General features: G+C 49.0%; 2 protein-coding genes across 2 annotated transcripts; one reads left to right on the forward strand and one right to left on the reverse strand.

The window, feature by feature from the left end:
* On the reverse strand, positions 1–24,856 carry LOC144153162 (uncharacterized). The gene is made up of 8 exons (XM_077684813.1): positions 24,805–24,856; positions 21,993–22,343; positions 19,374–19,497; positions 13,679–13,899; positions 11,836–11,987; positions 9,525–9,762; positions 8,062–9,102; positions 1–152 (listed from the first exon to the last, which is right to left on the reverse strand). The coding sequence occupies exons 1-8, from the start codon at positions 24,854–24,856 to the stop codon at positions 1–3; spliced, it is 2,331 nt and encodes a 776-aa protein (XP_077540939.1).
* LOC144153924 (TNF receptor-associated factor 1-like) lies at positions 17,704–18,567 on the forward strand. Its single transcript, XM_077685698.1, has one exon. It carries the CDS (start codon positions 17,716–17,718, stop codon positions 18,565–18,567), a length of 852 nt encoding a protein of 283 aa, XP_077541824.1. The 5' UTR covers positions 17,704–17,715.
* Positions 24,857–26,559: the final 1,703 nt, after the last annotated feature.

Consider the following 26,559-nt stretch of genomic DNA (forward strand, 5'->3'; position numbering starts at 1 on the left):
CTAGGTCTTCATGACTTGGCCGGATGTTGTCACCGCAGATGCAGCCAGCCCGGCTAGGGGTCCTCCGCTCCCCGTCACCGGGTCGCCGGGGTCCCCCTGCTTGGCCAGCGTCACGGTGACTCGCTGGACAGCCTGGAGTTGAAGATCTTGATCTTCAGTTCGCACCGCCTCTTCAAAAGCAGGCGGCATCCTTCTTGCGTTTGATTCGTCCGGGTATACGAGGCAATCCCAAACGGTGTGCTCGAGTCTTGCTGGAGCTTTGCTACACACTGCAGGCGGCATCAGGGTATGTCTCCTGGTACATCTTGTGCTTCAGGTAAGGGTTCGGGACCATCTTTGTTTGGAGTTGCCTATAAATGACCGCCTGCTCCCAGCTCAGTTCTTTGCAGGGCGGCGGGAGCGTGCGTCTGGCAAGTCGGTTGGTCTGAGTAATTTCTTTGTAGGTAGTCATTCGGTCTCGTGTGCTGTGCCACAAATGCTCTCCGCCACTTTGCTCGGCGAGGTTAGTGAGTTCACGCACACGAGCGTGTGCGGCAAGCACGTGACACAACGAGACACCCAACGTGACACAACCGAGTGAATTCGCGGAACATGTCTGAAGTCGAGAGTAAAGCCGCCACTGTCCAACGTTCATGATCAGTGGCGGGTTCGGCATCTTCCTCTTCAAAATGCGCTTCTAGATACCATTACGCCATGTCCTCCTTATGGAAAGGAGTGATGACTGCTATTCGTTTTATGGGGGATATTTCACTGAGCTGGTTGACTGTTTCTTTTTTCGAGGTGCGGGATCGTCGTTCTACATCTTATCGCGCCCCAGCAGGTTATGATGGAGACGATGTCGATGATTACGCTTGAGGATCTGCGCACGTACGTACTGATGTTCGACATTATCGAGGAAAACATAACATCCTGCGATAAAATGCCGTCAGTTTATCAAACCGCCTGCAATGCTTATTTCCTGGTGTGCCGCTCCACACTTAGCTTAAAAAAAAGTTCACCGAGAAAGCGCGCTTCATTTCAAAAAGTTTGTCGGCTGTCGCAGAAAAAAAGATTCCGATTTACTATAATTTTATGAAGACCTGCTAGAGAAAGTAGTAGCAAGCCAAGCTCGCTGCCAGGCTGACTTCTCTTTGTCATTATAGGCATTCCTCTTCCTCCTAAATAGCACATAACTTGGACCAGAAGGACAATCCTACGGGATGACACGACTGCGGCAGGCAGCAGCCCTGTCCTTTTCCTGCTCTTCGCCCGTGTTTGTTTTGGGCTGCAAATATTTCTCGCAGTACTAACAACCAGCTATAGGCCAATTCTCCGCCTACATCTTGTTGACCGAAAGCACAAGAAAAAGAAATAGTACGAATTTAAAGTGCGAAAATTCAGACAGGGGATGAACGGGACAAAGACAAGCGCTTCCTTTTGTAAGCGCTTGTCCTTTTCCCGTTTGTCCGCTGTCTGAATTTTCGTGCTTTAAATTCGTACTATGGATTACCGACTAGCTCGAATTCACACGTAGAAAAAGAAATAATCTGATGCTTGTGAAAAAAAAATAAATCATATAGAATGAAGTGTTTGATAACGCACAAAACATTTTATTTGTCACCAATTGGAGAGGGCACTTCAAGCGCTGCCACATTTTTTGAAGATCGAATTCTCATTCTTCACAAGCATACAGTACAGAAAAAAAGAAGCCGGCCTTCCACCGCAGCCGTTGTCGTGCATGGCGGAAAGTTTTCCCTTCCTCTGCAATTAACCCCGCTCGTTACAAATCAACTCGAGATGCACTCTCGTGCCGAGGGTGCCAGAACAGGCGCCAATCTGTTCGTGCTTTTCGTGCGAACGCGTGTAGCGTTGCAGTGTGGCTACAGAAGCTGCTTGCAAAGCGCAAATGAGACGTGTGACCTGCGCAAACGACCTCGCTAATTACTCAAAGCCTAATTAGACCTCGTTTTTTGTCTTGCTTCCTGGGCGACGTGATCTGAAACTTGGGTCCGCTACTGATTCGCAGGCGGCATTTGGCATTCTGGTGGTCGGGACCCACCAAGCACTTCCTAACTTGTATACCGGCTGCTTTGCTGTGGTGATGGCACCACGCCGTAGATTCGCACTATAGAGACGGTGTCTGTACGTAATCTGTTTGACATTGCGACCATAGATTACCAAGTGAAAGTGCACGCAGATTCTGCGCGCATACACAAAAGTGTTAGCTCACTGCCAGCAACCCCTTCATTCTATGATCTCGTGCATTTCTGCCCAATTTGTTTTTGTCGATTGGGTTCGTCTGTGCGAGCTCAGCTGCCCCAGAAATTTTCACCAATTCTCTTCTAAAACGAGTGATTTTATTCAACTAACGGGCTCAGAACAGCCTTGCAAAGACTTGCTGGCTGGTTGACGAGCCCATTCCCAGAAGCAATCAATTTCTTCATAATTCGAACTTTTCAGAAAGCCTGCACAGCCATGCGTTGAGTTACCTTATAAAGATGAATTTAGTGAATTAAGTTAATTGACTGCGTTCCGTCTCACGGACATTGCTCATTTCTTCTGGCATAGATGCCACTATCGTGTATATGTTGTCAAAAGCTAACCTGATTCGTAGGTTAATCAGGTTAGGCCTGTGACAGGTTACAGACGATATGAACTAGCTTCAAGCAGTTTTCAAAGGTGACGTGGGCAACATGCTGACGGAGATGAGAATAGAGAGAGAGGAGCTCGTTGCAGGAGATGGTGCAATGACCGCGTATCTGCTCAAAAAATGAAGATATATTGTAGTACTAAAGCTTGGAAAATTATTTCAGGAGCTGCTCACAAAGTTAAAGGTTACGTACGGGCTTGATAAAAAGGTGTGAAGTGGCCTATGAGGAATGGCATCGGACAAGGCGACAACACCTCTCCAAAATTGTTTTCAATTCGTAAGAGGGTGGGCTTTGATTCTTGATTGGGAGAAGTCACGGATACGAGCAAGCGGAAAATATATGAGCTATTTGAAATCTGTGGACGACACCGTCTTGTGCAGTGAGTCGGGAGTAGGCGAGGAAGGGATAGTTGGGCAACTGTATAAAAAAGGCTCAGCCATATTCTTAAAACAAAATATGGAACGATTGAAAGCAATTATAAACAGCCGCACGCGCAGTGATCGTGCCCTTAAGCATGGTTAACGAAATAATATAAGAAACAGACTAACGTAATTATCTTCGAGAAGTTTCCAGGGCTGATACTATCCCTGAGAAAAATATCGGGCGTATCAGAAGCATGGTATTCAGAAAGGCCTCTCCGCCAATGAAAAGTCTATCACTTGGGTGCCTAAACTGGATAGTAATCACCATAGTGCGCCATTAATTTCGTTACACATAGGTTCCTCTTATTGAGAGGAACTTTCCTGCAAGAAGGTTTCTCTTATTTATAACAAAATTACGGTTCACATAATGTTGTTAATATGAAGAACAGTGCCCCATGCAAATATACAAGGCTGTATGTGGAACAGTATCCGTATAAATTAGCTGTTCATTTCATCTGAAAGGATATTTTTCGTAAAGGTATTTATCGTTGCAACGTGCTTTGTTTTGAGTGATGGAGATACAACTTCTTTTGTACACCAGCACGCGTAACCATGTAAGCTTCCGCACCACCGTAGAATCAACATGCAACTCCCGACGCCTCCGTACACGAAAGGCCGAGACGTTTGTTTCCTGCGGCGCCGCTTTGGCTGTAACAGTTCGCAGTTTCTTCCGTTTCACGCAACCGCACATCGGCTGGCAACAACAGCTTGCCTTTCGAAAGCAAGGCGACCAAGACACGCTCCCTTTTCTTCGCGTCGAGCCCGACAAGCTTTGGGCCGTAATTCATCGCTCGAGAAACGCGTCTCTAAATCCCCGGATTCGGAGACCTCCGCGTCGCTACGACCGTCGCGTCGCGTCGCGGCTTTTGCGGGAGACAGTGCAGAAGGATTACCGGGGTCGTAACGACCAAGGCTTCGCTCTGCCGACGCGTTAGTCCTGAATAGATTGAGTTCGCGGGGCAGCATAAGCTTCGCTGATGCGTATCTTCCTTGTTAAGAGCTACAGGATCAGTCGGCCCGTTTGACCCCGTAATGAGGCTCATGGAAAGAGCGCTTAAATACAAGTCTATGCATACATATATTAAGGTCTGACAGGATTATAATTCTTTACACTTTATGTTTTAAAATCTAGACCTTCCAATAGTTCTTGCAGAAAGGGTAGCAGGAGTGGCTAAAGTGGTGCGAAGCTGGTACTGTTACCGCTTCTTAATGGCAACAAAGACGCGAAAGCAACCGTACACCCAAACTTTCACCTCATCCTTCGCAGTTTTCGCAGTGTACGCTTATGCGCGCTTGTCGAGCCGTATTGTTTGCCACATCCATTGCAAATCCACTGAGGTATCACAACCTTAGTAGCGTAGTGGAGGCACGTGGGAGCCAAAACTATGGCTGTCAAATAAATTAGCGTTACGCACACCCAGCCGCTAACTATTGCGTGGAGCCCCAGTGTATTTGAGGGCGAACTTGTAGGACGTTGGAAAGGTGGACTGTGGAGACATCGGGCTAGAGTGTTGTGTTGATGTCGCGCAGAGGAGGCAGAGGACTATTAGGAAAACATGGGTGCCCCCCCCCCCCCCCCTTCCTTGCCATCGCGTCTAGGAGCTCCCACAAACTTTAGCCATTTCAGCAGGAGTTCCTAAATTGGTGTCTCCGAGGCATTTCCCGAACACCCCCCCTCGCAGCCCCTTCATTCTTCTTTGCTTTCTGCCAAACCTTGCCGGCCACACATAAAATTAAAACAGCTCCACTCGGCGTGAAAGCGGTCAGAAGTGCAGAGCAGTGATTAATCCGTCAGAGAGGCTAAGGTGCCGTTATCCGGTGATTGACCGCCTTTCACGCTCTTCCCCTTCCTGTCTTGATGAATTGAACACAGGTTCTGTCCAATGCAATTCGAATTTCCCGCCTTCGCAGTGCTAGCACGCTCTCTGCCTGGAACAGCACGAGCGGGAGTTCTGTTATTTTAAGTGCAGTGCGCTTTAGGGTCCCGCCTTTTCGTCGTAGCTCGTTCGCTGTCCCGATGTCTAGCCACCGCAGCAATCAGGCGAAGTAAAGACATAACCGACCCAAGCAGAGCTCCACGGCGTAACGGCGTAACACAGAAGCTTCCAAAAACAAGCAGTTTATATAGTCATAACCGTTCGAAACTCCTGAATTGCTGGCACTTATCATACGTCTCGCAATTATTTAGCGCGAAAAAAAATTGCAGGTACATTGGAAGCAAAATCTGTGTTAATAACTGGTAGCCACCGCGTTCATTTAGTTAGGAACTCTCGTTGGTTTGGTTTTATCGATAGTAAGCGAGAAACGTGGTCGCGGAAGGCACGCGTTCAAAACTAAGGCTCCGGCACGTGCAAGATGGAAGCAAGCACAAAAAGAACAGAAGTCCCGCTCGTGCTTGTTCCAGGCAGAGGGCGCGGTAGCACTTCGAAGGCGGGAAATTCGAATTGCGTTGGACCAACCTCTGTTCAATTCATCAACAGAGGAGTGAGACAGGAAGGGGAAGAGCGTGAGTGGCGGTAGCAATTAGCGGATAACGGCACCACAGCTCCTCTGGCGGATTAATCACTGTTCCACACTTACGACCACTTTCACGCTGAGTGGAACTGCTTGAATTTCAGTATTTAGCGGCATGAGCAAATTTTTTTACCATATCACACGGTTGAGCTTAGACGACAGACACAAAAGGCTGGCATTGAAATGTACGTGGGCGACTCCAGCTGTAAGCGCAAATTGTTTGACATTGTGACACGGATCAGCATAAATCCTCATGGAGTCACCTATCACTTTCCAAATTCCGCAAAGGGTCCCTGGCACATTTATGGATTAGAACCACTGATTTATAGGGCCAACCGCGGTCACATTACTGATGTGTGCTCGGTGTGTCCTTCGGGATTGACTTCAAACCAGACGGGAGGTCATCATTGATCTTGTAACCAAAACTGGTTCATTAACGATTTTTAAATTGAAGCCACCCCTATCGACAACGTAGGCAAACTCCACTTTCCGCATGTCACCTGAAAGGATTTGCGTACGAAGAAAAAAATATGCATTCGGTATGATGTTTCAACGAGTGGACCTACCGTTGCCGGGATCAATGTGCGAGCGGCTTTAAGACCTTGAATTGAAGCCTTCATGTCCGTCGCATGAGGTCTTGTGATTGTAGTGGTGTACGGTGCCTTATTACCAGTAAGGGAAACGTTTGAATAAAACTCCCACCTGTTTCCCGCAACAGTACACAGTCTCGCACTAGGATTGACCAATAAGATAAATGGGGCTTTTTCGGTTAGTCCTTGCAGCGATTAGAGGCCGCTGAAACGAGAAAGAGAATGCCCGCCAGGGTTGCTCGCCACAATAGCTCTGAAATAGAAGGCGGAATGTTTCGACTGGAGATCAGATCCGCAGTAGCGGCGGTGAAGCAATTGTAGGTCTCTGCAGATTCCACAAATGCGAAGTATTTGTGAGGAACCGTTGGGAGGAACCAAGAAAAACTATAGTTTTTATTTAATTTTTGGCGCGCGAGATCAAAGTCTTCTAAAGCAAGACAAAAAATGGAGCTTAAAGCTTACGTATTGGCTGGTATTATATATTTTTATTTGAGTTCTGAAAAAATGAACAACCCTCAGGCGTCTCAGATGGTATAATAGCTCCCTAATTTTTACAGGCGTTATTGTTTCCAAGTCTATAAAAACGCATTCGCTGTCAACTTGCTGACTGCCTAGCGTGCCACAGGCCATCGTCCTTAACTATGCCTCCTGTGCTCAGCAGAAGCGGTTGACTGAAGTAATCTTTTTTGACGATTTTGACCATCTTTTTGTGGTAGATGCGTTTCCTGTCTGGCTGGCTGGTTTCAAGTGCGTACACCGCGCGATTAAGCACGGGTTTGGCGAGTGTCAGCGGGGCGTCGGCGGACATCATAGCTCGCGCTTCCCTTGTGTCCGCATTGTACTGCTCCCCGTCTTGGCTTTCTGGCCGCTCGTCACTTTCTGATGTAGCTTCCGAGGTAGACCTGTCATCTCTATTAGCGACAGGAAAGCCATAGTTTTGTGCTTGCTTCTTATTTTCGACGTAACCGTACGGAGGAGAATCTACCGAGTCATGCCTCCCTGACAAGCACATTTCATTTGAAGCTTCCTTGGTGTCACATTTTTGTTGCTTGTCCTGGTGCTTCCCCCCGTGACACGAGCCCATCTTACACTTGCGGAACGGCTTCTTAATTTGAGCGAGCTGCTCCGAAACAGCCTTCTCTTTTTTCTGTGCTAACTCATTCGAGGTGTATGGCCTTGAGGGCAGGGTGCAGTTATTCCCCTGGCAGGTAGCCTGATTCATGGTTACGTTACCTTCATTCACATCGGCTTCGTTAACCTGCTCTTCAGGTTCTTCTCCACTCCCCAAAGATGTAGATTGCGGTGGCAACACATTTTTTTGGTCGAGCATCTTAAAAAGGATTTTCAACTTCCCTTTCTTCCCTTGCCCCACTGTAACGATCTCGGAGGCTTCTTGCACACCCGGGTATAGGCGTTGGTCATAAGAGTTGACCGCGCGGCTATCCGTGCCGTAGTAGCCGTTGGCGGCGTTAATTGTGTGAGGCGTGTATCCAGCATGCATACCCTGGCTTGTGGGCGATTCCCTGTAATTGGACGGTGATATAACTGACCCCTCGAAGTAAACAGGGTAAGAGGACGGGTCTTGGCCTGCATCAACGCTGGTCTCCTGGCTCGGAACGATGACGTCCGTACTGTAGGGATATGTGTATGGTGCTTGAAGGTGCGGCGCTGCCTCGGCGGGATATCCGGACGCCCCTACATAGGAAACAGGTGGCTGCTGCTGAGTGAGGAGTGGAGCGCCATTTTCTTGGTACATATTTTGCGTGGGAGTGCGAACGTTTGGTTGCTTATTGAAGGCTTGCAATGCCGGAGGTGCACGGCCCCTTCCCAGGGTGACTATATTTCCGTTAACTGACGGTGGTGGTTCGTTAGTCTTCTCGGCATTGATGCGAGGCGTATTCCTACCATGCAGGTCTCCAGAGCCTTTGGTTGCCATTCCCAAATGAGCTTGCCAACCCTTGCCGCTGGTGACAACGTTCTGGTGTGGTCCACGTTCGTTTTGCCGCAGCGCTTCGGTGTCGCTTGCTGGAGAAGCGCCTTCGTATGGCCGAGGTTCATACGGCTTTGGCCCCTCGCTTATAGCGCTTGAAATCGCGTGGTTATAGTTGCGGTTTTCTCCTCCTGAACTCAAAGAGGGGTACGCTGGCACCCCAAAATTTTCATTACTGTCCCCATTGTGTTCTGTTTTTCCTAAGCCTGGCCTGGGAGACAATGGATTGTAAAGCTCGTGGTCTTCAACAGCTCCTAAACCATTGGCTGCTGGCTTGTGTATTGTCTGCGTGAACGGCAGGTTTTTTGCGTTCGTGTCTTCGCTTGGGCTTTTACCGTGGACGTTCCCGTAGAAGCTTGCCAGTACTTCCATGGGGACAAAGTGCTTCTTTGACGGTAGCGCAGGTCCTGCAGACGGATCATTCGATACATTTTCGATACTTTGATCGGAGCTATCCTTCGGCTGCTTGTCCTTTGATGGCGCATAGTATTCGTCCGGCTGAGCATCACTGTAGCCGGCATGTACGTAGCTGTCTACAGATCCGGGTGACCCATTCGCCACCTGTCCCTTTATAAAGACGGAAGCGACCTCAGGTCTCTTGGTGATTACTCGAATTCTAATCACTTTCTTTTTCCCCGTGGTGTCACCGTTGCTGTGTGCATTGGTGGCGTTGCCTTCTTCGAGCTCAGCGACTTTATCTGTAGAGCTCGACAGATGATCTCGTGGCCCACGCTGGTAAAGGGCAGTGCCCTTTACGGGGTATCCTGCTCCTAACGTGCTCTTGCTGTTCGCAAAGAGCTTTTCGTTATGCGAGGAGTCATGCACTCCGTGGCTGTAGTGTTCCTTTGACTTCACCAGGTCGTCGTGTCCTTTGTTGTGGCCGTGTTTCCCTTTGGAGTTAACGCGAACGCCGCGCTCCTGGTTGTCGATGCCGTACGCCTTGTCGTGGTGTTTGTCTGTAAGAAAAAAAGAATCATGAGCTCTCATTTGCTAGCTGGGTAAAAGAAGCAGGAAGTAAATAAAGTAGCCAAGTTAGTTGCGATTAGCATTAGTTAAAGCAGGCCGGTTGTGCACTTTAAGCCCCATTTTGGCAACTCATCCAAATGTACTGATGCAATCTATGCTGAGCAGCCACCCCGACAAGCCGGAATTTTCAAACAGACTGATTTGGAAAAGTGACGTTTCAACACTGAATCAGTTTTAAATATGCCTCGGGTGCATAGTGTATAAAAATCATGCTACCACTCAACCAGTTGCGTGTAATATAATACGTACACTGAAACGCTTCCTTTATTCTGGCAGCAGCCTATGTTATATATACACACACCGGTTTGTGACTTAGGCCTAACGCATTCAGTACCACCGCTAGTCGACTTACCTCGGTCGACGTACTCCTTTTCGGCCACGATGCGGTACCCGCGCTCTCTCCAGCCCGCCCGCTGGTGTCCCTTGTCCTTATCGGTGAAACCCTGAGAGCCGGACTCGTGGTGGTACTCCTCGCGGTTCTTGGCGTCCTTTTGGGTGAAACCATTGCTCCCGCCTTCCACACCTCCGCCATTGCCACCGGTCGGGTGAGCCTGGGTGTGCACTGGCGCGTAGCCGGCGCCCACCGCGTGCTGTGCAGAAGGGACATAAGTTTAGAGACATGCACGACCTCTACCATCATCGTGATCATCATAACCACCCATGGTATGTTTGCAAATTTATTTATTTATTTATTTATTTATTTATTTATTTATTTATTTATTTATTTATTTATTTAGGGTTTCATGCGCCGGCGCTACACAGGCGATGAGCGCCGTAGTGGAGAGCTCCGAGTTAATTTTGACCACATGGGGATGTTTAACGTGCGCCGAAATGTCGAACACACGGGCGTTTTTGCTTTTCACTTCCATCATAGAAGCGACCGCCGCGGCCGGGAATCGTACCCGTGTACTTGTGCCCAGCAGCCCAACGCCATAATCACTGAGCCGCCAAGGCTGGTCTTGATTGAAAAATGAGGCCAGCTGGACTGCTAAAAACAGTGCCCATTCCAAGTCTGAGGCGCTCGCCAGAGCTCAAACGTGTTTTAATTGACTAAGTAGTCAGAAGAAAGCGTCAGATGAAAGGTAAGCAGCTATGACAACAAGACAGATAATGGGTATACGGTGCTTTTGCTGCCGGGAAGTATGGGGTTCACCCTTGCTGGGGGGAGAGGAGCGGGGGCCGGTCATGACTGTTGGAGTCTGCGTCACCCAGTAACTCATGACTAGACTGTCATCTTTCTTGGCGCAGGAAACTGATCGCTATAATTGTGGCCGTACAGGGTAAAATTGCAGCGGCAAGTCAAGAACACAAACAGTAGGCAGTGCACGGACAACTAGGTTTAATTGGAAAACGAACGCCGTACTTGAAGAAACAGACAACGTGAATGTTACAAAGGCAATATCGCTACAGGTTATATCGCCGGTTACTGATACTCATACGCAGCTCTCGTTATAGATTGACGTCAATTTTTTGCAGCGTAAGTGGTGGTGACGGTTTAGAAGCGCCACTTGATAACGGTAGTTCTCCTGGCTGACCATTGATTACACTCGAGTGCCGAGACCTGGAGGTTACGGTAACAACCATTGCAAAAAGGATAACAAGCAAAAACTAAACCAGCTAGGGTTTCGCAGTTAGAGTACAGCTGATGAGCGTTAGCAATACCCGGAACGCACTATTTCCCTACCATTGGCGTGTCGCCGCCCGTTTGGTTGCTGGAATATGCAGTGAGGAGCCCCATAGTAATGGAACTATAAGGGCGTCGTTCATAGGGGATAGACTGTCAAAGTAAGCAGCTATTCCAGGTTAAATTCGCTTGTACACTAGTTTTGATCGTATCATAAGCGTGCAGCTTTTGAGCCCAGCTTTTCTGTAGTGCAAGGAAGCCCAAATGAAGCACATTTTATCTTATGTCTATATTCTTCGCCTTTCCTCCAATCCCCGTGTTAGCTCGACTCGGCCGAAATGCATTTACTTGAGAAAGCCGCTTTCAAGGATCTCCTCGGCTAGAGACTGGAGTGAAGGCGGGTTTCAGAGTACGGGGGTTATACTTCGCAAGCTGTAATATTGCCGCGAACCATGCATTGGGTTTGTTTATGTTTTGTTTTTACCGGCCTGCTGCGCCGGGCTGTGTTATCTGTATTATCCGTGTGCCAAGTGAAGCACGTGTTCCATTATTTATGCCGCACGTGTTATCTCCTTTCATGGGGAAAGTGTTTCGAACTAACGTCACCAGCCTAGAATAATATTTGATCAACAGCGTTCTGGATGCAATTCGACGGTTCGAGAAACACTCGCTCCGAGAGATAAATGACCGCAGAGCAGACGCCGCGGTATTCGATTCGCTGACCCTCGCCTGTGCACGTCACTTTGTTGACTGCTGCTTCGCCGCCTGTGTATTCTTTGAGTTTTTAGGGGAGCACAAGTTCGCTCCAATAAACTTGTTTTTTTTTTTCCTTCAAGACAACTGCGTCGTCTTTAAATTCGTGACAGTATGCTGCGTGCACAGAATTTATAGAAACAGCTAAAAGAGGGGTGAGATATATATATTGCGAAAGAGAGGAAGTAAGAATATCGCCTCTCGATCACGCGGAGTGGGAATGCGGGTAAAACGAAAGGGTGATCCCCACGCTTCGTCGCGCTCTTCAACGTGACGCGTTACTCACGTGACTTCCCTGCGCGTAGCCGCCACCGATGTGCCTCTGGTGAGCCTTCTGCCCCTGCGCTGCAAACCTTCCGGCTTCCCTGACGGCGTCGGTGCTCGCCTTGCTCTGGTGGGCCGCCTTCAGCTTGTCGTGGCCGTCATCCTTGAACTTCTCTGCGTGTCAACGGAGCCCTCTTGCCATTATGATACCGCACAACGTGTTTCCTTGAGTAGACAAGTTGCACAGGGACATGTCGCACCCACCCTTTCCGGTTATTCCGCTGGAAATCGCCTTTCTTGGAGCTCTAATTGTTCGAAAGACTCGGCTACGGGGACTTGCAATCCGCAAGCTTTTGTTGATGTACACAGGTCTACAGGCTCTAATAAAACCATTGGCTTGAGGATATCTTCACTGACTCCTCCGAGGCTATATATAACGCATTGCCACGTTCATTGCTGCGAAAATGTGAGGCTATCTTCTCTGAGTCCTTCGAGGCTATATATAACGAATTGCCCCGTCCATTGACGTGAAAGTGCGTTGAGTACAGTCTGCACAGCCGAAACCTCCAACGTAAGAACCGTTCCCCGCTTTTGCTTTTATTTATTTTTAGATACGGGTCATTGCGTTCTCGCTCATGGAATCACACGCTCTATGAATGGTTTAGTGAGCAGGGAGTGAATGGTGCTCGGCAAGGACGGTTGCTATGTAGGATAAGGCACCGCCAGCGTTTTGCACCACGCGCCGCAGAGTCACTTCACTGAAGGCCTCTTCGCTCGCTATGCTCTCGCGTCGCATTATTTGGCAATAGTGGCGCAAGCCGGGCTCCCTCACTAGTCAAAGTAACTGCTCCTTTTGCCTGCATTGGCTGGGGAAGCACTGAGAAGGCGTGCGCGCATTAACTGCTTCAAAAAAAAAAAAAATTTGCGCAACTTGCACTAGTGGTGCAAGGCTTGAGAAATACGAGAGCTGGCAGCCCCTCTCCCCTCGTCAGAGTACCGGCTGTTGCACCTCACACGGATTTCCGAACTTGCCGCTGAAAGTTCTCTATGACTGGCAGGCCCCGATCGTTTTGTCCGCAGCCTTTCACATATGTCCCATAGTGGACCGTGTTAGCACGCGCTACAACCCGCGGCAACCGGCCTCGCGAACTCGGCGTCTGTGCTCCCCACAATACACGTGAACTGTCAAAGAGAACAGCTAGCGAGAGGCCACGCCACGAACGCTACTCAGAGTGTTCTCGAAGGTCGAGCTGGTCGACGCCGGGCGCACGCTCATGTGCGCTCCGTATTCTTTCTTGGTATTTTTTTCTGGTTACGCTGAGCGGCGTAACTGAAAGCTTAAACAGCTCTGCTGGTAAAACCTCGTACCGCTCGCACTACCCATGGCTCTCGTAACAAACTCGCAGCAGTATTAAACGTTTTACGAGTACCAGCTGCTCGCGATTTCTCGGAATTTGATTCTCATTAAACAGTTTCCTGTCATTCTACCCTAAGGATCACTGGTGGAGTTTTATAGCTGCATTTCCACCCAGTGCGACTCCGCACCTTTCTTTCTGTCATAGTTCACCACACGCTGCAAGTTCCAGGGGCGCACTAACATGATGGGCGATGGCACAGCGACAGCTCGGGTTCAGACGAGCGTCGCGTACCTCAGGATAAAGCTGGGAATTTGCACCTGAAGATGCCCCTGCTCGCGGGAGTCACACTACCGCTCTCTGGAATAGAAATCCTAGAAGGTAGCTGTGCTGGAAGTCCTCTAGCAACTGCTCGAAGGCTGGCGCTTTGTTTTCTGTCTTCGCACTCGAGCCAAATGCCCTTCACAGGCCACTTCATGTCCTTTGCATGCACGAGGAAGAAGCGCTCACCTCTTTCGAAGTACTCGATCTCGGTGCGGACCCTGTACTTTCGCTCGGCCTGGCCGGCCCTCTCGTGTCCCTGCGCCTTGTGCACCTTGGCGCGGGCGTCCTCTAGGTGCCGGTGCTCGCCGTCCGCGCTCTGTCGCCCGTGCTGTTCCTCCTGCCGGCTCCTGCCGCCGGACGCCCAGTGGCCGTACCGGTAGCCCTGCCGCTCACCATGACCGCCGGTACTGCGAAAGTACCCGAAGAGCAGCAGCAGTGCCATGAACTGATTCAAATAAAATTACAGACTCTTTGTCTGTGCCAACCACGGAATATCGCGTGAAAGTAGCCAACATCCCTTCTTTTAAAGACGATAGCTTCTTGGGCTACTTGAACGCAGAAATTTTGGTCTGTCTGTCTGTCTGTCTGTCTGTCTGTCTGTCTGCCCGCCCGTCCGTCCGTCCGTCCGTCCGTCCGTCCGTCCGTCTGTCTGTCTGTCTGTCTGTCTGTCTGTCTGTCTGTCTGTCTGTCCGTCCGTCCGTCCGTCCGTCCGTCCGTCCGTCCGTCCGTCCGTCTGTCTGTCTGTCTGTCTGTCTGTCTGTCTGTCTGTCTGTCTGTCTGTCTGTCTGTCTGTCTGTCACTCGTTTCAGCCACCCGGCGAAAGTGAAACAGAAGCTCAACAATGGGTTTATATATACCCACAGCAAAATCTAAATGTATAAGTCCGGTGGCAATGTTCATACTATAGTCAAAGAACAAAACATTGCGCAAATATCAGGCAGGAAATCAATACATAAGTGATATTTGCAGTGTTCCTTTATTAAAAAGTTGGTGAATGCTTGATTTTTGCGAACTACATGCACAGCAGAAAAAAAAATCCCTCCGTCGCCTGCTGTCGCCCGCGCCACTATAGTTAATGGCGGAATTTTAAGAAATAACACGGCAACAGTAACGAAAGGTTCCACTAGATAGGTTCCACGTTCCGCTTGGAATGCACGTGGAGTAGGGCAACGTGGTCCTATAAACGTTCTAGTGAGGTGCCTCGATTCACGCGCGTCTCCTCCGTACGGCAGAGCTGTCATCTAGGCACGCGGCCTGGAGCAGTGAAACGCGGTAAATTTAAATTAAATGGAACAAACCTCTAGCGCGTTCATCTTGGGAGGAGAGAGACGGGACAGGACAGCATGAGAGGTGAGCGGAAAAGAGAAGGGAGGCGTTTACTTGGCAGGGGCGCCAGACGACTATCATTTTTCGTCGACACTTGTAACCAAGGAGGTTAAAAAAAATTGCAATTTTTTTTAACCTCCTTGCTTGTAACAAAAGGAGCAGATACCCGGCAATTTTTCGCATCCCGCCGTATAGCTGTATCTACTGCATGATTCGATTCAGCGTGTTGCTGGCGCTGAAGCGTACGCACAGGCGACCCAGCCGGCAAGCCGTCCGTGGCGCGACTGAGCGACCAAGCGCCGGCGAATCAGCCGTTAATCCTTCGCCTAGCAACGCAGCACCGCAGTGGCGAGGCACCGAGCGAGCGCAGCTGCGAACGCCTCTCTGCAGCGGACCAGCGGCGTGACGTCATACCTGACACACTTGCGCTCCGTCGGCTTAAGGTCATTGCGGCGCGATGATGGGCCTTCGCTTTGGCTATAAAATCACCCTACACTGTAATGCTATGCCGTTGTTCAGCTTCGCCCCAACGCACTCGACTGACCGATCCATGAAGCCAATAATATTTTCGGCAAATGACGATGTCCAGGGGCGGTATGCCCGTGTTTTGTCCCTTTTGTGTCCCTTTCGAAAGTGTCCCTTTTGAGCTAGCCCTGATTGGCTAAAAGCGAACACCCGGATGTGACGCATGCAAGCACGGTGGAGCTATGAGCCGTGTCTACTCGGAGCAGACGATTTGGAGCAGACGATTTTTCGTAGCCTTATTCTCGGTTCGCTCGCGGAACAATAAACACATAAAAGATACTCTGATACGGTTTCAGTTCTTTAAAATGCGTTCGCAAGAACAGTTACGGTATTTGAATCAAACGCCCACTGCTTAACCGAAAGTACGTCACGATGAAAGGGACGCAAAAGGGACGTTTTGTAAAGGGACAGTTACGAGAATACCGCCCCAGCATACGATTTGACTCAAAAACTGGGTTTGCGCTGTGGCATCACGCAATACAAGCATGACGTTCTGCACGGCGCAGTGAGTGCCACAGTGCAGATCACATTTTAGGTCAAATGTAGTGCAGATTCACCGAATTGGCTTCGTTCGAGGCAAGGATTGCTTACACCAGTGCATTTTGGTGAAGCTGAACCACGGGATTACCCTAGAATGTATGAGAAAACCGAAGTCAGGCCTAAATTTATTACATTGCTTTCAACAATGCTCTACTCATTTTAACACTAAATAATGTTTTCAGACAGTCCCGAGCGTCTCATACCTCCGTTTTGAGGATTGATGGATAAAATCTAAACAGCAACACAACACGGTATACCGTTAGGCAAGGCCAATGACAACCACGAGGTGGATTAATGGGCGCCTCAGAAAGTTTCCTGCTGCCTGCGAGCTCAGTGGTGGTAATAGTCACTGATATTATCAGCGTGGTCCAAGATTGTCGTTCCGCAGTTTTGACATCATCTCCCCATCCCCCCTTTCCTTTGGTCCTGCTCAACGTGCTCAATTCTCATAGTTTTTTTGTCTGGGTACAAAAATTGGTATTTTTCGACGAGAGAGTTGTTTGCTGCACCGAAACAGAAGAAAATGGCAGTTGACATTTCTCTAAAATAGTCAAAGAGTGCGTGAAGTGCGCAGATGAACCTTCTTGTGAATAATGGCCGGCAAGCAAGAATCAAGCGGGCAAGTTCATTTTTCTAGCACATGGTACGCGGCGTCCGCTTATCTCAGCTTCAGATCCTCATCGAGCGTTGTCGCTTTCGTGCGTATTTTGCAGCGAAGCGAGAAAATACTTGGGTATATTTAAAACCTTAATTTTACAGTTCAGTCGTCAATCACAAGCTTTGAAAAATAATGCCCAGTTTACGGTGTGGCCTGCATTGAAGCTTGTTAACAGCGAAGCTGTTTAGCAAATCGTAATTATTCGTGTCCGCGGTTAAAAATACCAAACTTGCCGAGCGCGCGCGAATGTGAGCGCGGGCCTCGTGGCGACCACCCGGAAGTTAACAAAATGAAGAAAATACCTAGCGCTCGTGTGTGCGTGCCTCGCGACGACCGCCCAGCGTCCCCTGCGCACATTTGTCATGCCAAGTATACCCACTTAGGGAGACTGGCGAAGATTGCGGCGATCACCCGGCAGTTAAAACAACTAAGAAAATGCCGAGCGCTCGTGTGTGCGTACCTCGCGGCGACCGCTCAGGATCCTCGGCACACGCTTGTCACGCCAAGTATACCACCTTAAAAAGATTGTCCAAAAAAAATCTCCAGCGTTCGCCGTAATCGTGGCGACGCTTACTCGGAACAAGAAAGACAGGTCATAGCGTACGCCCCTTCAATATTATGTCTAATGATTATCACTTGATGTTCCCTCTCATAGCAACAATGATGGAGTAAAGGTCCTTGCGGCAGCCAATACGAAGCAAATCGGCTGCAATCGTGATGATCCAAAATTTTGCGTACAGTTTCACTACCTTCAAGTATTACGCGTTAGTGTGAGCTTCCTTCTTTTTCTTCTGAACGTTAAAATAACTATTTTTAGAGCATGTATTGAATTTGTTCTTTTGTTAGGTCCTGGAATTGTTACCATCACTTCACCACAATTTCCTCACTTCGAATTCTCCTTAGTTTTAATTCTTAAGCTCCCTCAACAAACATGCCACAATCCAACTTGGCCAATCTCCGAGAGCTGGTACTTGCCATTGTTGTTGTGGCTCCAACATTTCTCCATCCGGCCAACCATATCAGCTGGGTATTTTCCCATATAAGTAGTTCCGAGCCCCACCGCTTGTGGCGCACCACTTGCACCGAGCGTGGAACGTGGCGCATGAATCGTGGAACGCCGCCTCTTCACACAAGAAATAGCTCTCACGCCGGCAACGTAGCGACGAACGTAACAATGGCATGTCGGCGCAACCTGCGAGAGAACCACCAGCCACCACTGCAACACGAGGAAAGTACTACCCCCTTTTCAGTACGCGAGGCCGGTCACGGTACGACCGTGGTGGGTACCACCAACCCCCTGTCCTTAGACGCCGGGGATAGCAACATCACCGAGCTCCGGAGCAAGCTCGCGAACGTGTGTCGCGAGGTCGAGGAAGTCAAGGACCGCTTCGCTGAACTCGGGGCCATCAAAAGCACGTTACGCGCGCTTCAGGATTCAGTCAAGACCGAGGTGAAGAAGATGAGGGAAGAGTCCGCAGCGGTCGACAAACGGATCATGATGAAGATCGAGAAGATACACGATTTCCTCAAGAGCGAAAGCGACGTCGCCAGGCAGCGGCTCCCTCCGAGCAAATTCGAGTGGCAGGTAAAGAACTTATCCAAGCTTAAGGACCAGATGCTCAAGGGCGATGCCAAGTCATTCTTCAGCGACAACTTCTACGTGGGCATCAACGGCTACAAGATGTACCTGGGCGCTCACTTCGCCGCGAAGAATGGCAAGGGCAAAGTGAGCCTCAGCATCTACGCGTACATCACCAAGGGCCCCCACGACCGCTCGCTGCAGTGGCCGTACCGCAGGCGCAACACTTTCGTCATCGTCGATCAGAAGACGAACGCGCACCACAAGGCGGCCGAGGTGGTGCCCGGTGAGCTCCAGCTGGAGCATTGCTTCCAGAGGCCCGGGAACGTCCCCAACGAGGGAACTGGATTCACGGCCTTCATGCCCCTCGAAGAGCTCGAGGACCCGGACAAGGGGTACATTGTGAACGACTCCTTCCTCGTACACTTCATCACCTGCGACATGTGAGACTGCTCCCTGTTGCAATGCAGGCGTACAGCGACGCAGTCAGAAGGCCATCAGCTTCCCAGCAGCGACCGCAAGCCTGCGATTATCGAGCTTAGAGCGAGGAAACTGAAAGCGGGTGAGAGACGTCGCGCACGTTCGCGCTGCGCACGCTTTTCGAAGCAGTTTCTCCGTGGTTAAGGCAGCGCGAGCTCTTGCGAACATTGGGGAGACTGAATTCCTGACATTTTCTTTTTCTGCATTTTTCTGGTGGACCCTTTTTTTTCACAACTCGGCCTGCCACCATTAAAAGCTCTATGCACTCGCACATGTATTCGTGCAGCGTTCCTGAATTCGGGTAGTAGTTGTTGGCTATAGGGAGATTGTCGGGATTTCGGCGATCACCTGGCCAAGATTGGCAAAAAAAAAAAAAAAAAAACTCCGGCGTTCACCGTTATCGTGGAAACACTTACTCGGAACGAGAAAGACACGTCATAGTGTACGCCCCTCCAAGGTGATGTCCAATGATTATCACTTCCAAAAAAAAATGAGAGAAGCTCACGCTTAAAAGCAGTAATCGAGCGAAGGTCGTTCCGGCAGCGAAGAAGAAGAGAATCGGCTGCAATCGTGGACTTAAACCTTCGTGATGTTTGGGAAGGTTACGTTCAGTTTCACTGCCTTCAAGTATTACGCGTTATTGTGAGCTTCCTTCATTTTTTTAGTTACCGCTTGTTTACTGTGTTATAACAGGGCTACTCGCTGTCGCCTGGCCCCAAATGTAACAACGCTTGTCTCTTTTTTATGCGCTTTTGCTTAGGTCTTACCCGTGCTCGTGAGCTGCTTGGGGCGAAATCTGGGCATGCAGGTACCCAGCTTGTGGCTTCAAATCCTGTGACTCGTTCGCCAGTGGGTGGACGAAGACGAACTCCTTCTGCATGGTGGGCAAAGCCTCCCCTTTGCGCGAACAAAAAATATTTCCCATGTACACCATATGTATGCACCTTATTCACGGCTGTTCCTCAAATTTCTTTACGAGTATAGCACAGCTGAACCTCGTTATAACGAGCACTGATATAGCGAATTATCGGCTATAGCGAACTAAATACTAACTTTTGCTGGTTACGCTTCATTTCAAGGACACGTTATTCTTTTATAACGAAAGTGAAACTGTGAGAGCCGCGCGCACTGTCGGATATAACGAAAAAATATTCGACCAGTAGGCTGAGAAGCTACTGGGAAAATCTCGCGGCGTCCGAAAACACAGAAGTAGAAAAGGCCCTTTTGTTCGTTGACACTGTGGAAAACTTTTTCCTGCTCAGTTTTGTGAGTAGCCACCAGACAAAGATCACATCCTTCCCTCGAAAAAATAGCAACGCGCAGGCCTGTTTTGTCAAATGAACTTTGTTCTATTGTAATTTCCCGTATCATGATCTGGTTCATTGAGCATGAAATGCCACAAGGGGAAATATAAGGGTTACCTTGTTTATAGTAGCTTCGAAGATTAAAATAATGCGTTTTTGTATCAAGGATTTTTGCGGGAGCCAGATTACCGATCGGTTTGAACCGATTTTTACCACTACTGTTACAACGAATATCGGATGTAACGAACTAAATTACTGTCCCGATACTGCTTCGTTATAACGAGGTTCCACTGCAATACAAAACATAGCAAGACATGAGCAAACTTCTTACGAAATGAACAGGCTATGGTCGCATTAATGTGCGTCATTATGAGTGTGGGCACTGAAACATTCCCGGTTATTTCACGCTTAGTATGCTGCCTTGGGCACAACGAATGTTCTATTGTTCGTATTTCGGCAGAGATCTGAGCTGTGTCCATTTCAAGGATGTTCTTTTCGCGTCCATTTCAATAGGGACGTAGTTCCGTCGCGTGGCTTCTTACACGCATAAAAACGCACGTGCTTGTCCTGCGTCGCGTCAGGGCCATCTGCCTTCAGCCAGTCAGGGCTCGTTGAAAATGCACACTTTGAAGCGGGCGTGAAGCAAACCCAAAAACTGAGAATTCCGCTCCAGAAGTCTGATTAGTGAGCACTCCACGCGCCTTATTTCCCTCCTTACACATAATTTAGGGGTGACGTACGCGATCAAACTTCAGGGTTATACTTTTAAAGGCATTGCCCAAAACACAGAATTCGATGGCTAAAAGCATGCTCGTCCTCATGGCCTCCGAGATTCCCCAACGCACGCGGGGAAATCTCGGAGGCCATGCTCGTCCTTAAAGGAAACGTATACCAGAGGCACGAGCGGGATTCACAAGAAACTAGTGGAGCAGCGAAGTACGTCGACAGTTTGATGCGTTTTTGGCATTAGTGACTGCGCCAAAGCTAAGGTGGAGGGTCTTCGTGACCTGCAGTCCCGTGACTTAGATGATTTTGCTGTGAACCGAAGCGGTTTTACTCCCTCCCACCTGCCGGCTTCGTCCCCATTAGGCCTATTTGCAACCCAACATACGGCAGTGGCCATGATCAAGGGTAACTGATTATAGAAGCTGTCACTTGTGTTATTTGTAAATTTTCTGTTGGGTGCAAGAACTGCGAACAGTGGCGTTGCTTTTTTGTTATTTTTCTTTTTATTCGCGCTACAACAGTACTTAACGTAAACTATGCGACGTAACGGCAAGTAACGTTTTTTTTGTGTTATCTTAGTGTGGGATTGTGGGAAACTACTATGAGGCGTTCCTCTTTTTTCATTGTTACCCTTTTTTTCTCAGATTTTTATTGTTTGTGTAGTTTATTATTAATCACCACTTTCCCTTTCCTCTACAATTTATTTTCAACTTGAGCTTACAATAAATGAATAAATGAAAATTAATGGAGTATTCATTGTCGCACCTTCAAAAATGCATCAGCATCTCATCCGCTGCCTCGCGAACTTGAGGATTGGCCCCATGGGCACGCCTTGTACTCCCGCTTTAGAATCCCCTAACACAATGTTCCAAGAATTTCTAAAGCATCATCATCATCAGCCTATCTACGCCCACTGCAGGACAAAGGCCTCTCCCCTAAGTCTCCAATTATCCCCGTCATGTGATAACTGCGACCAATTTATCCCCGCAAACTTCTTGATCTCATCTGCCCACCTAACTTTCTGCCACCCCCTGACACGCTCGCCTTCCCTGGGGATGCAATCTGTTGCCCTTAATGACCAACGGTTATCTTGGCTTCGCATTACATGCCCTGCCCACACCCATTTCTTCTTCTTAATTTCTACTAATATGTCCTTAACACGCGTTTGTTACCTGACCCACTCCGCTCTCTTCTTGTCTCTTAACGTTACACCTATCATCTCCCGTTCCATTGCTCGCTGAGTAGTCCTCAATTTAAGCTGAACCCTCTTAGTGAGCCTCCAAACTCCAATGATATGAATACGCCAATATCATTCCTAAATAAGCAGCGGCAAATAGAGAATATCTGCCCGCAGCTACTCACCCCCTTCCTGCGGCGACTCGTACAAGGTGACTCGCAGCGTGGCGTTGTCTCGCGCCCCCACCTTGAGCTCGTCCACGGCCTCCCTGAGCTTGTTCTCCCGGGTGCCGTGCAGGGGACCGCGAGACAGCGCTCCGAGGTAGGGCACGTGGCTCAGTCTCTCCATCAGGCTCACCAGGTGGCCCAGCACCCGCTCGCCTTCTTCGGCCGAGCCCACCGTCCCGTTGGCATCAGAGCCGCCCCCTTGCGGTAGAACCGCCTGAAGTCCTTGCTGGACCGCCGACGGTACGCTGTTGTTCCCTCGGTCCGTCGCTTCGGCGGACGACAGGCTGGACGAAGAACCAGTGGTGGTGCCTGAAGGCAGGGACTGCACGGAAGCGCGGATCGTTGCAAGGGCTTCGACATTAGACGCTTCTTTTCGAGACAGCAGCGTATCGATCGCGGATGAAGGTTAAGCTAAAATAAAAAAAAACACAACCAACTGGGATTAAAAAAATCTGGCGACTATCTTTATGCTAAAAGTATTATTTCAGTTACCTTGTGTCGAGCCAAAGACATCATTAAAACTTTGACCCAGGGAAAACACTGCTATGAAAGAATACTAGTGTAAACCAAACGAAGGTAAGAAGAGGTGCCTCTGGGAGATCCTCGAAAGACGTGAAGCATATATGGGCTCAAATATAAGTATTACTTGTCGTGATAGATGTTAATTAGTAGCACCGGTAATCTTTTGTATTTATTTTTCACTGGATCCTAATATTTAGGCAATATTCCCCTCTCCGCTTTTCGTCCACCAGCACTCGAATCTTCTTTTCGTCGCCTCGGTAATGAGTTTTCGCCTCCCCCGCCTCATTAACAAGTGTATAGCCGAAGCGTCGGATAAGACCCGCCGCGGTGGCTCAGCGGCTAAGGCGTTGTGCTGCTGAACACGAGGACGCGGGTTCGATTCCCGGCCGCGGCGGCTGGTTTTCTAATGGAGGCGAAAAGCAAAAACGCCCGTGTGTACGACATTTCTGCGCACGTTAAAGATCCCCATGTGGTCAAAAATTAATCCGGAGCCCTCCACTACGGCGCGCCTCATCGCCTGCGTTGCGTCGGCGCGTTAAACCCTACAATTAATCATCAACATTTAGTAAACAAACAGCGGTTACTCTTTAACAAATGGTCACTTCAGCACTACAGTGGAAACAGTTATACAGCACTTTTTATCAACAAAAAACGTTATCCGCTACTACCAGCATTTACGCCCCTATTATTAGGTAGGGAACACCAACTAGACATCAGCTATTATGCTACACTCACTCACTGTGTAGGCTGTGTAGGCGTCAGACAATGACAGGAGAAATATACTAGGAACCAGATAAAAACCATTACAAAATCTGCCCACGGTAGTTTATTTTTGTATTATGTCATCGCATTCGCATGACGACAAACACCCACGGATCGAACATAACTAATAATACTCGAAGGAATGCAGTGAATAAGCAGCACAAGTATACCAGATGCAAGAGAGATCTATGCAGGCGCCAGGTATACAGTAAATAAAAGCCGCAGGCTCAATCGTGGAAGTCCGCACAGCACACGCGCAGACTATCCGCGAAGAACTACAGACAGAGAAGGGCACGTTTACACTCAAGAAGTCCAAGGATTGAATCTGCAGATCAACTGTCAAGAGGAAGGACTCACGCGTCTCAGAGTGGGGACCTAAGAAGTTCCCTCTTCTAGAATCCGTACCAGGAACGTTGAGGAAAAGATCTACTGGTGGTGGTGGTAATGGTTGTTGTGTGGGATCAGGCGGGGTTAGCCTGGCAGGATATGCCGGCAAATGCTCCGCCCAAGCTCCTCCTAATTAGCCAATGGCAGTGCCCTTTCACCACGAGTTCGCCAGTTCCGTCTCCCGAAGGCGCGACACGTCTCTGCGCAGCATCCAATGACCCCTTGAGAAGACGATGTGGTCCAGGGTGTTGTGCGGGGCTGCCAACTTTCGAATTTCAGAGAGCATTGCAGTCCGCTCGATATCATGCTCTGGGCAACACATTACATAGTGGTGTACATACCCTATCACTACACATGTCGAACACAGAGGCGATCGCACGAGGCCCACCTTGAATTGCCATGCTGGGGTCTTCGCTGAGGCCGTTCGGATGCGGTACAGCAATTGTTGCCTCCGGTCTCGTAAGTCCCTGTGTGACGCAAGGCTGATAGAAGGGATCTCCCAAGGACTTGAAATGTTCGACGAGTGTTCGCCTCAAGTTGTTCCAGTGAACGGCGGAAACCTTAACAGTCGACTGGCAGGTTTTCTCCTTCACATGACTCTATATTTTTACCTTCCGTGGCCCGATCCAACGAAACTCCTATGGACCACTTCTTTATTCCGTCGTTGGGGAAAGATTCACTAGATGCCAGTTATTCTTTTGATGGACTTATGCTGGAGTTTATATACATATGATTTAGGGATCTGTGCTGGGTTGCGAGCGTTTTCAACACATCGCACACCCCACACCCAGGCTTATCATTATGTACTCAAAAGATGCCAAATTGAGATATGTCGAATGCCAAAATTTACTTCTGGCTTTTACCCTTTGGGTTCATCTTTCTGAATTTTGCGGTTTGACCACTGGACAGTAAGAGTTCTCCGCTAATTTATCACAGTCGTTTGTAGACATCGTGTTAGGGGGTACAGTTTGCTGGCCCTATGGGCACTCGTTGACTTTGCGAAGATAACCATTCAACGTTCCGTTAGCGTCTACAGTCACCTGCAAATCCACGAAGTTAGGGGCAACGTGGTAAAGCCAACGCTCGTCACTGAACGTACCTTTGGCGTTCGTGAGAGTCGGGGCCACCATGGCTAGCGAAGAGTGGGACATGATGGGGATGACTTGGCGTCATGACGTACAGACGTACGGATGGACAAATTCTTCTTAGAGCCGAATATAATTAGTATCCAAAGATAATTGCATTTCGGATTTTATGACAAATAAATTCACTATTTTACTTCGCCGTTAAGATTCCCGAACAAACTTGCTGAGCAGACACTCAGAATCCTCTTCGCGCGTGTAGACATCTACGCACTTAAACGAGCCCCAGCACTAGTGTTTGTAGTTTGAAGAGTGTACGGCGTTGAGCAGGAGTGGCAATCAGACCACAAGGGAGATAATCGAAGCAAAAGAGATTGTACGGTTGGGGGACAACTGCATCAGTGTTCATTCAATCTCACTAACTGCAAAGGAATTGGCTTACTTACACGAAGCACGTGTTGGCACTGGACGGCAACGGCGGGCAGATTAAGTGTAGTGCATTTGATATCTTGTTTATCTACTTTTATGCTGTAGTATCACTATATCTTGCATGTATAAATGTTTTTTTCCCGTGTCAATAAACTACCAGTTGGAAGTCAGCGCTGCGTATGTCCCTTACTCGTACTTGTGTGTGTCTTTATAGCGCTGTATATTTAACATGTTGAACCAACTAGCCCAGACGTCAACCTTACTAGTGTTGGCACAGGATTTATATTTTCAATCTTCAGACGCTTTTTTTTTTTTTTTTTTTGCTTCCGGAGACAAGCGTCACTTTAAGAGTTCGCTTCGTTGCATCCTCGAGGAGAACGTTGCGCAGACGGTGTGGACGCGGCGAACCGCCCAGCTCCGCCCATGCGAAAAAAGTGGGTTTTGTTGCCCAAATCCGCGTAAAGGGAGCCGTTTTTATCTACCGGGAATGCAGGCAGCCGTGACTGTTCTGACTGACACTGCGAGGCCGCGGGGCGTTGAGTCTCTGCGTGCTTGCTTTCTCGGTCCTGGCTTGCCTAAGCACTTGGTTGCGGGTTGACTAATTCACGGGCGTCGGTGTCGTAATGTCCGTTCTCTTTTCCCTCCCCTGTGTCGGTGCTAAATTGGCTTTTTCGTCGAAAGTCTCCGACACGCCTGTTTCTGTCTTCATCCCCTCGGAAACGGTTTCAGCCTGCTGTCACACGAAGCCGGTCACCATTCATTATGTGAAAAATTACCTCGCTTTGAATTTCACCTGATTCTTGGAGACCTCGCTAGATCCGAGGCAAGCAGGCAGTGTTCGAACCCGCCCCCTCACCTCCGATTTTTTTTTTTTTCTGGCAGTTCGTAAGCGGGGGCTAGTGTGCATTTGGGTGAAATTCCTCCCCTCCCATCACCCATACCACCCACCCCCCTTGCGGCCCTGTTTGAGCCATAACGATTATGTGCGAATTTATGAAACTCCTCCGGTAACTTGAGGAACACTGAATTTCAGAGCACGGTATGTTTAAGTCTTCGAAGGAAACAATTAATAACCTGATTTTACCATAGAACGTCGCAACGCACACGTTGCATGTCTCGGCTATGTGCTCTGCGGTGGTCATAACTCGAAGCACACGCATCAACGCGACTATCAGGGCTCATAGAAATAACGGTTATTTAGGGAAGTCTAGGAGCAGACAGATACCGTGATTGTCCCAGTATCTCTCGCGGTGCCGTCGTTAATAGCGTTCAACCAAAAGGCGTCATCCGGCAAGGAGAAAACGTGGCGCAAACTAGACGTGAACGAAGAAAACAAGGTAAGA

The sequence above is a fragment of the Haemaphysalis longicornis genome, unplaced genomic scaffold, assembly GCF_048455015.1.
Source record: "Haemaphysalis longicornis isolate Haplotype H1 unplaced genomic scaffold, Haemaphysalis longicornis Haplotype H1 scaffold_9, whole genome shotgun sequence".
NCBI classification, from domain to species: domain Eukaryota; kingdom Metazoa; phylum Arthropoda; class Arachnida; order Ixodida; family Ixodidae; genus Haemaphysalis; species Haemaphysalis longicornis.

Excerpts from the sequence above, each read along its gene's own strand:
- LOC144153162 (XM_077684813.1), bottom strand. The coding sequence starts at position 24,856 with ATGTCCCACTCTTCGCTAGCCATGGTGGCCCCGACTCTCACGAACGCC. Across the intron at positions 9,763-11,835 it reads GCTACGCGCAGGGAAGTCAC|CACGCGGTGGGCGCCGGCTA; the intron begins GTGAGTAACGCG and ends CCTTCTGCACAG. Across the intron at positions 9,103-9,524 it reads AAAGGAGTACGTCGACCGAG|ACAAACACCACGACAAGGCG; the intron begins GTAAGTCGACTA and ends TTTTTCTTACAG.
- LOC144153924 (XM_077685698.1), top strand. The coding sequence starts at position 17,716 with ATGGCATGTCGGCGCAACCTGCGAGAGAACCACCAGCCACCACTGCAA.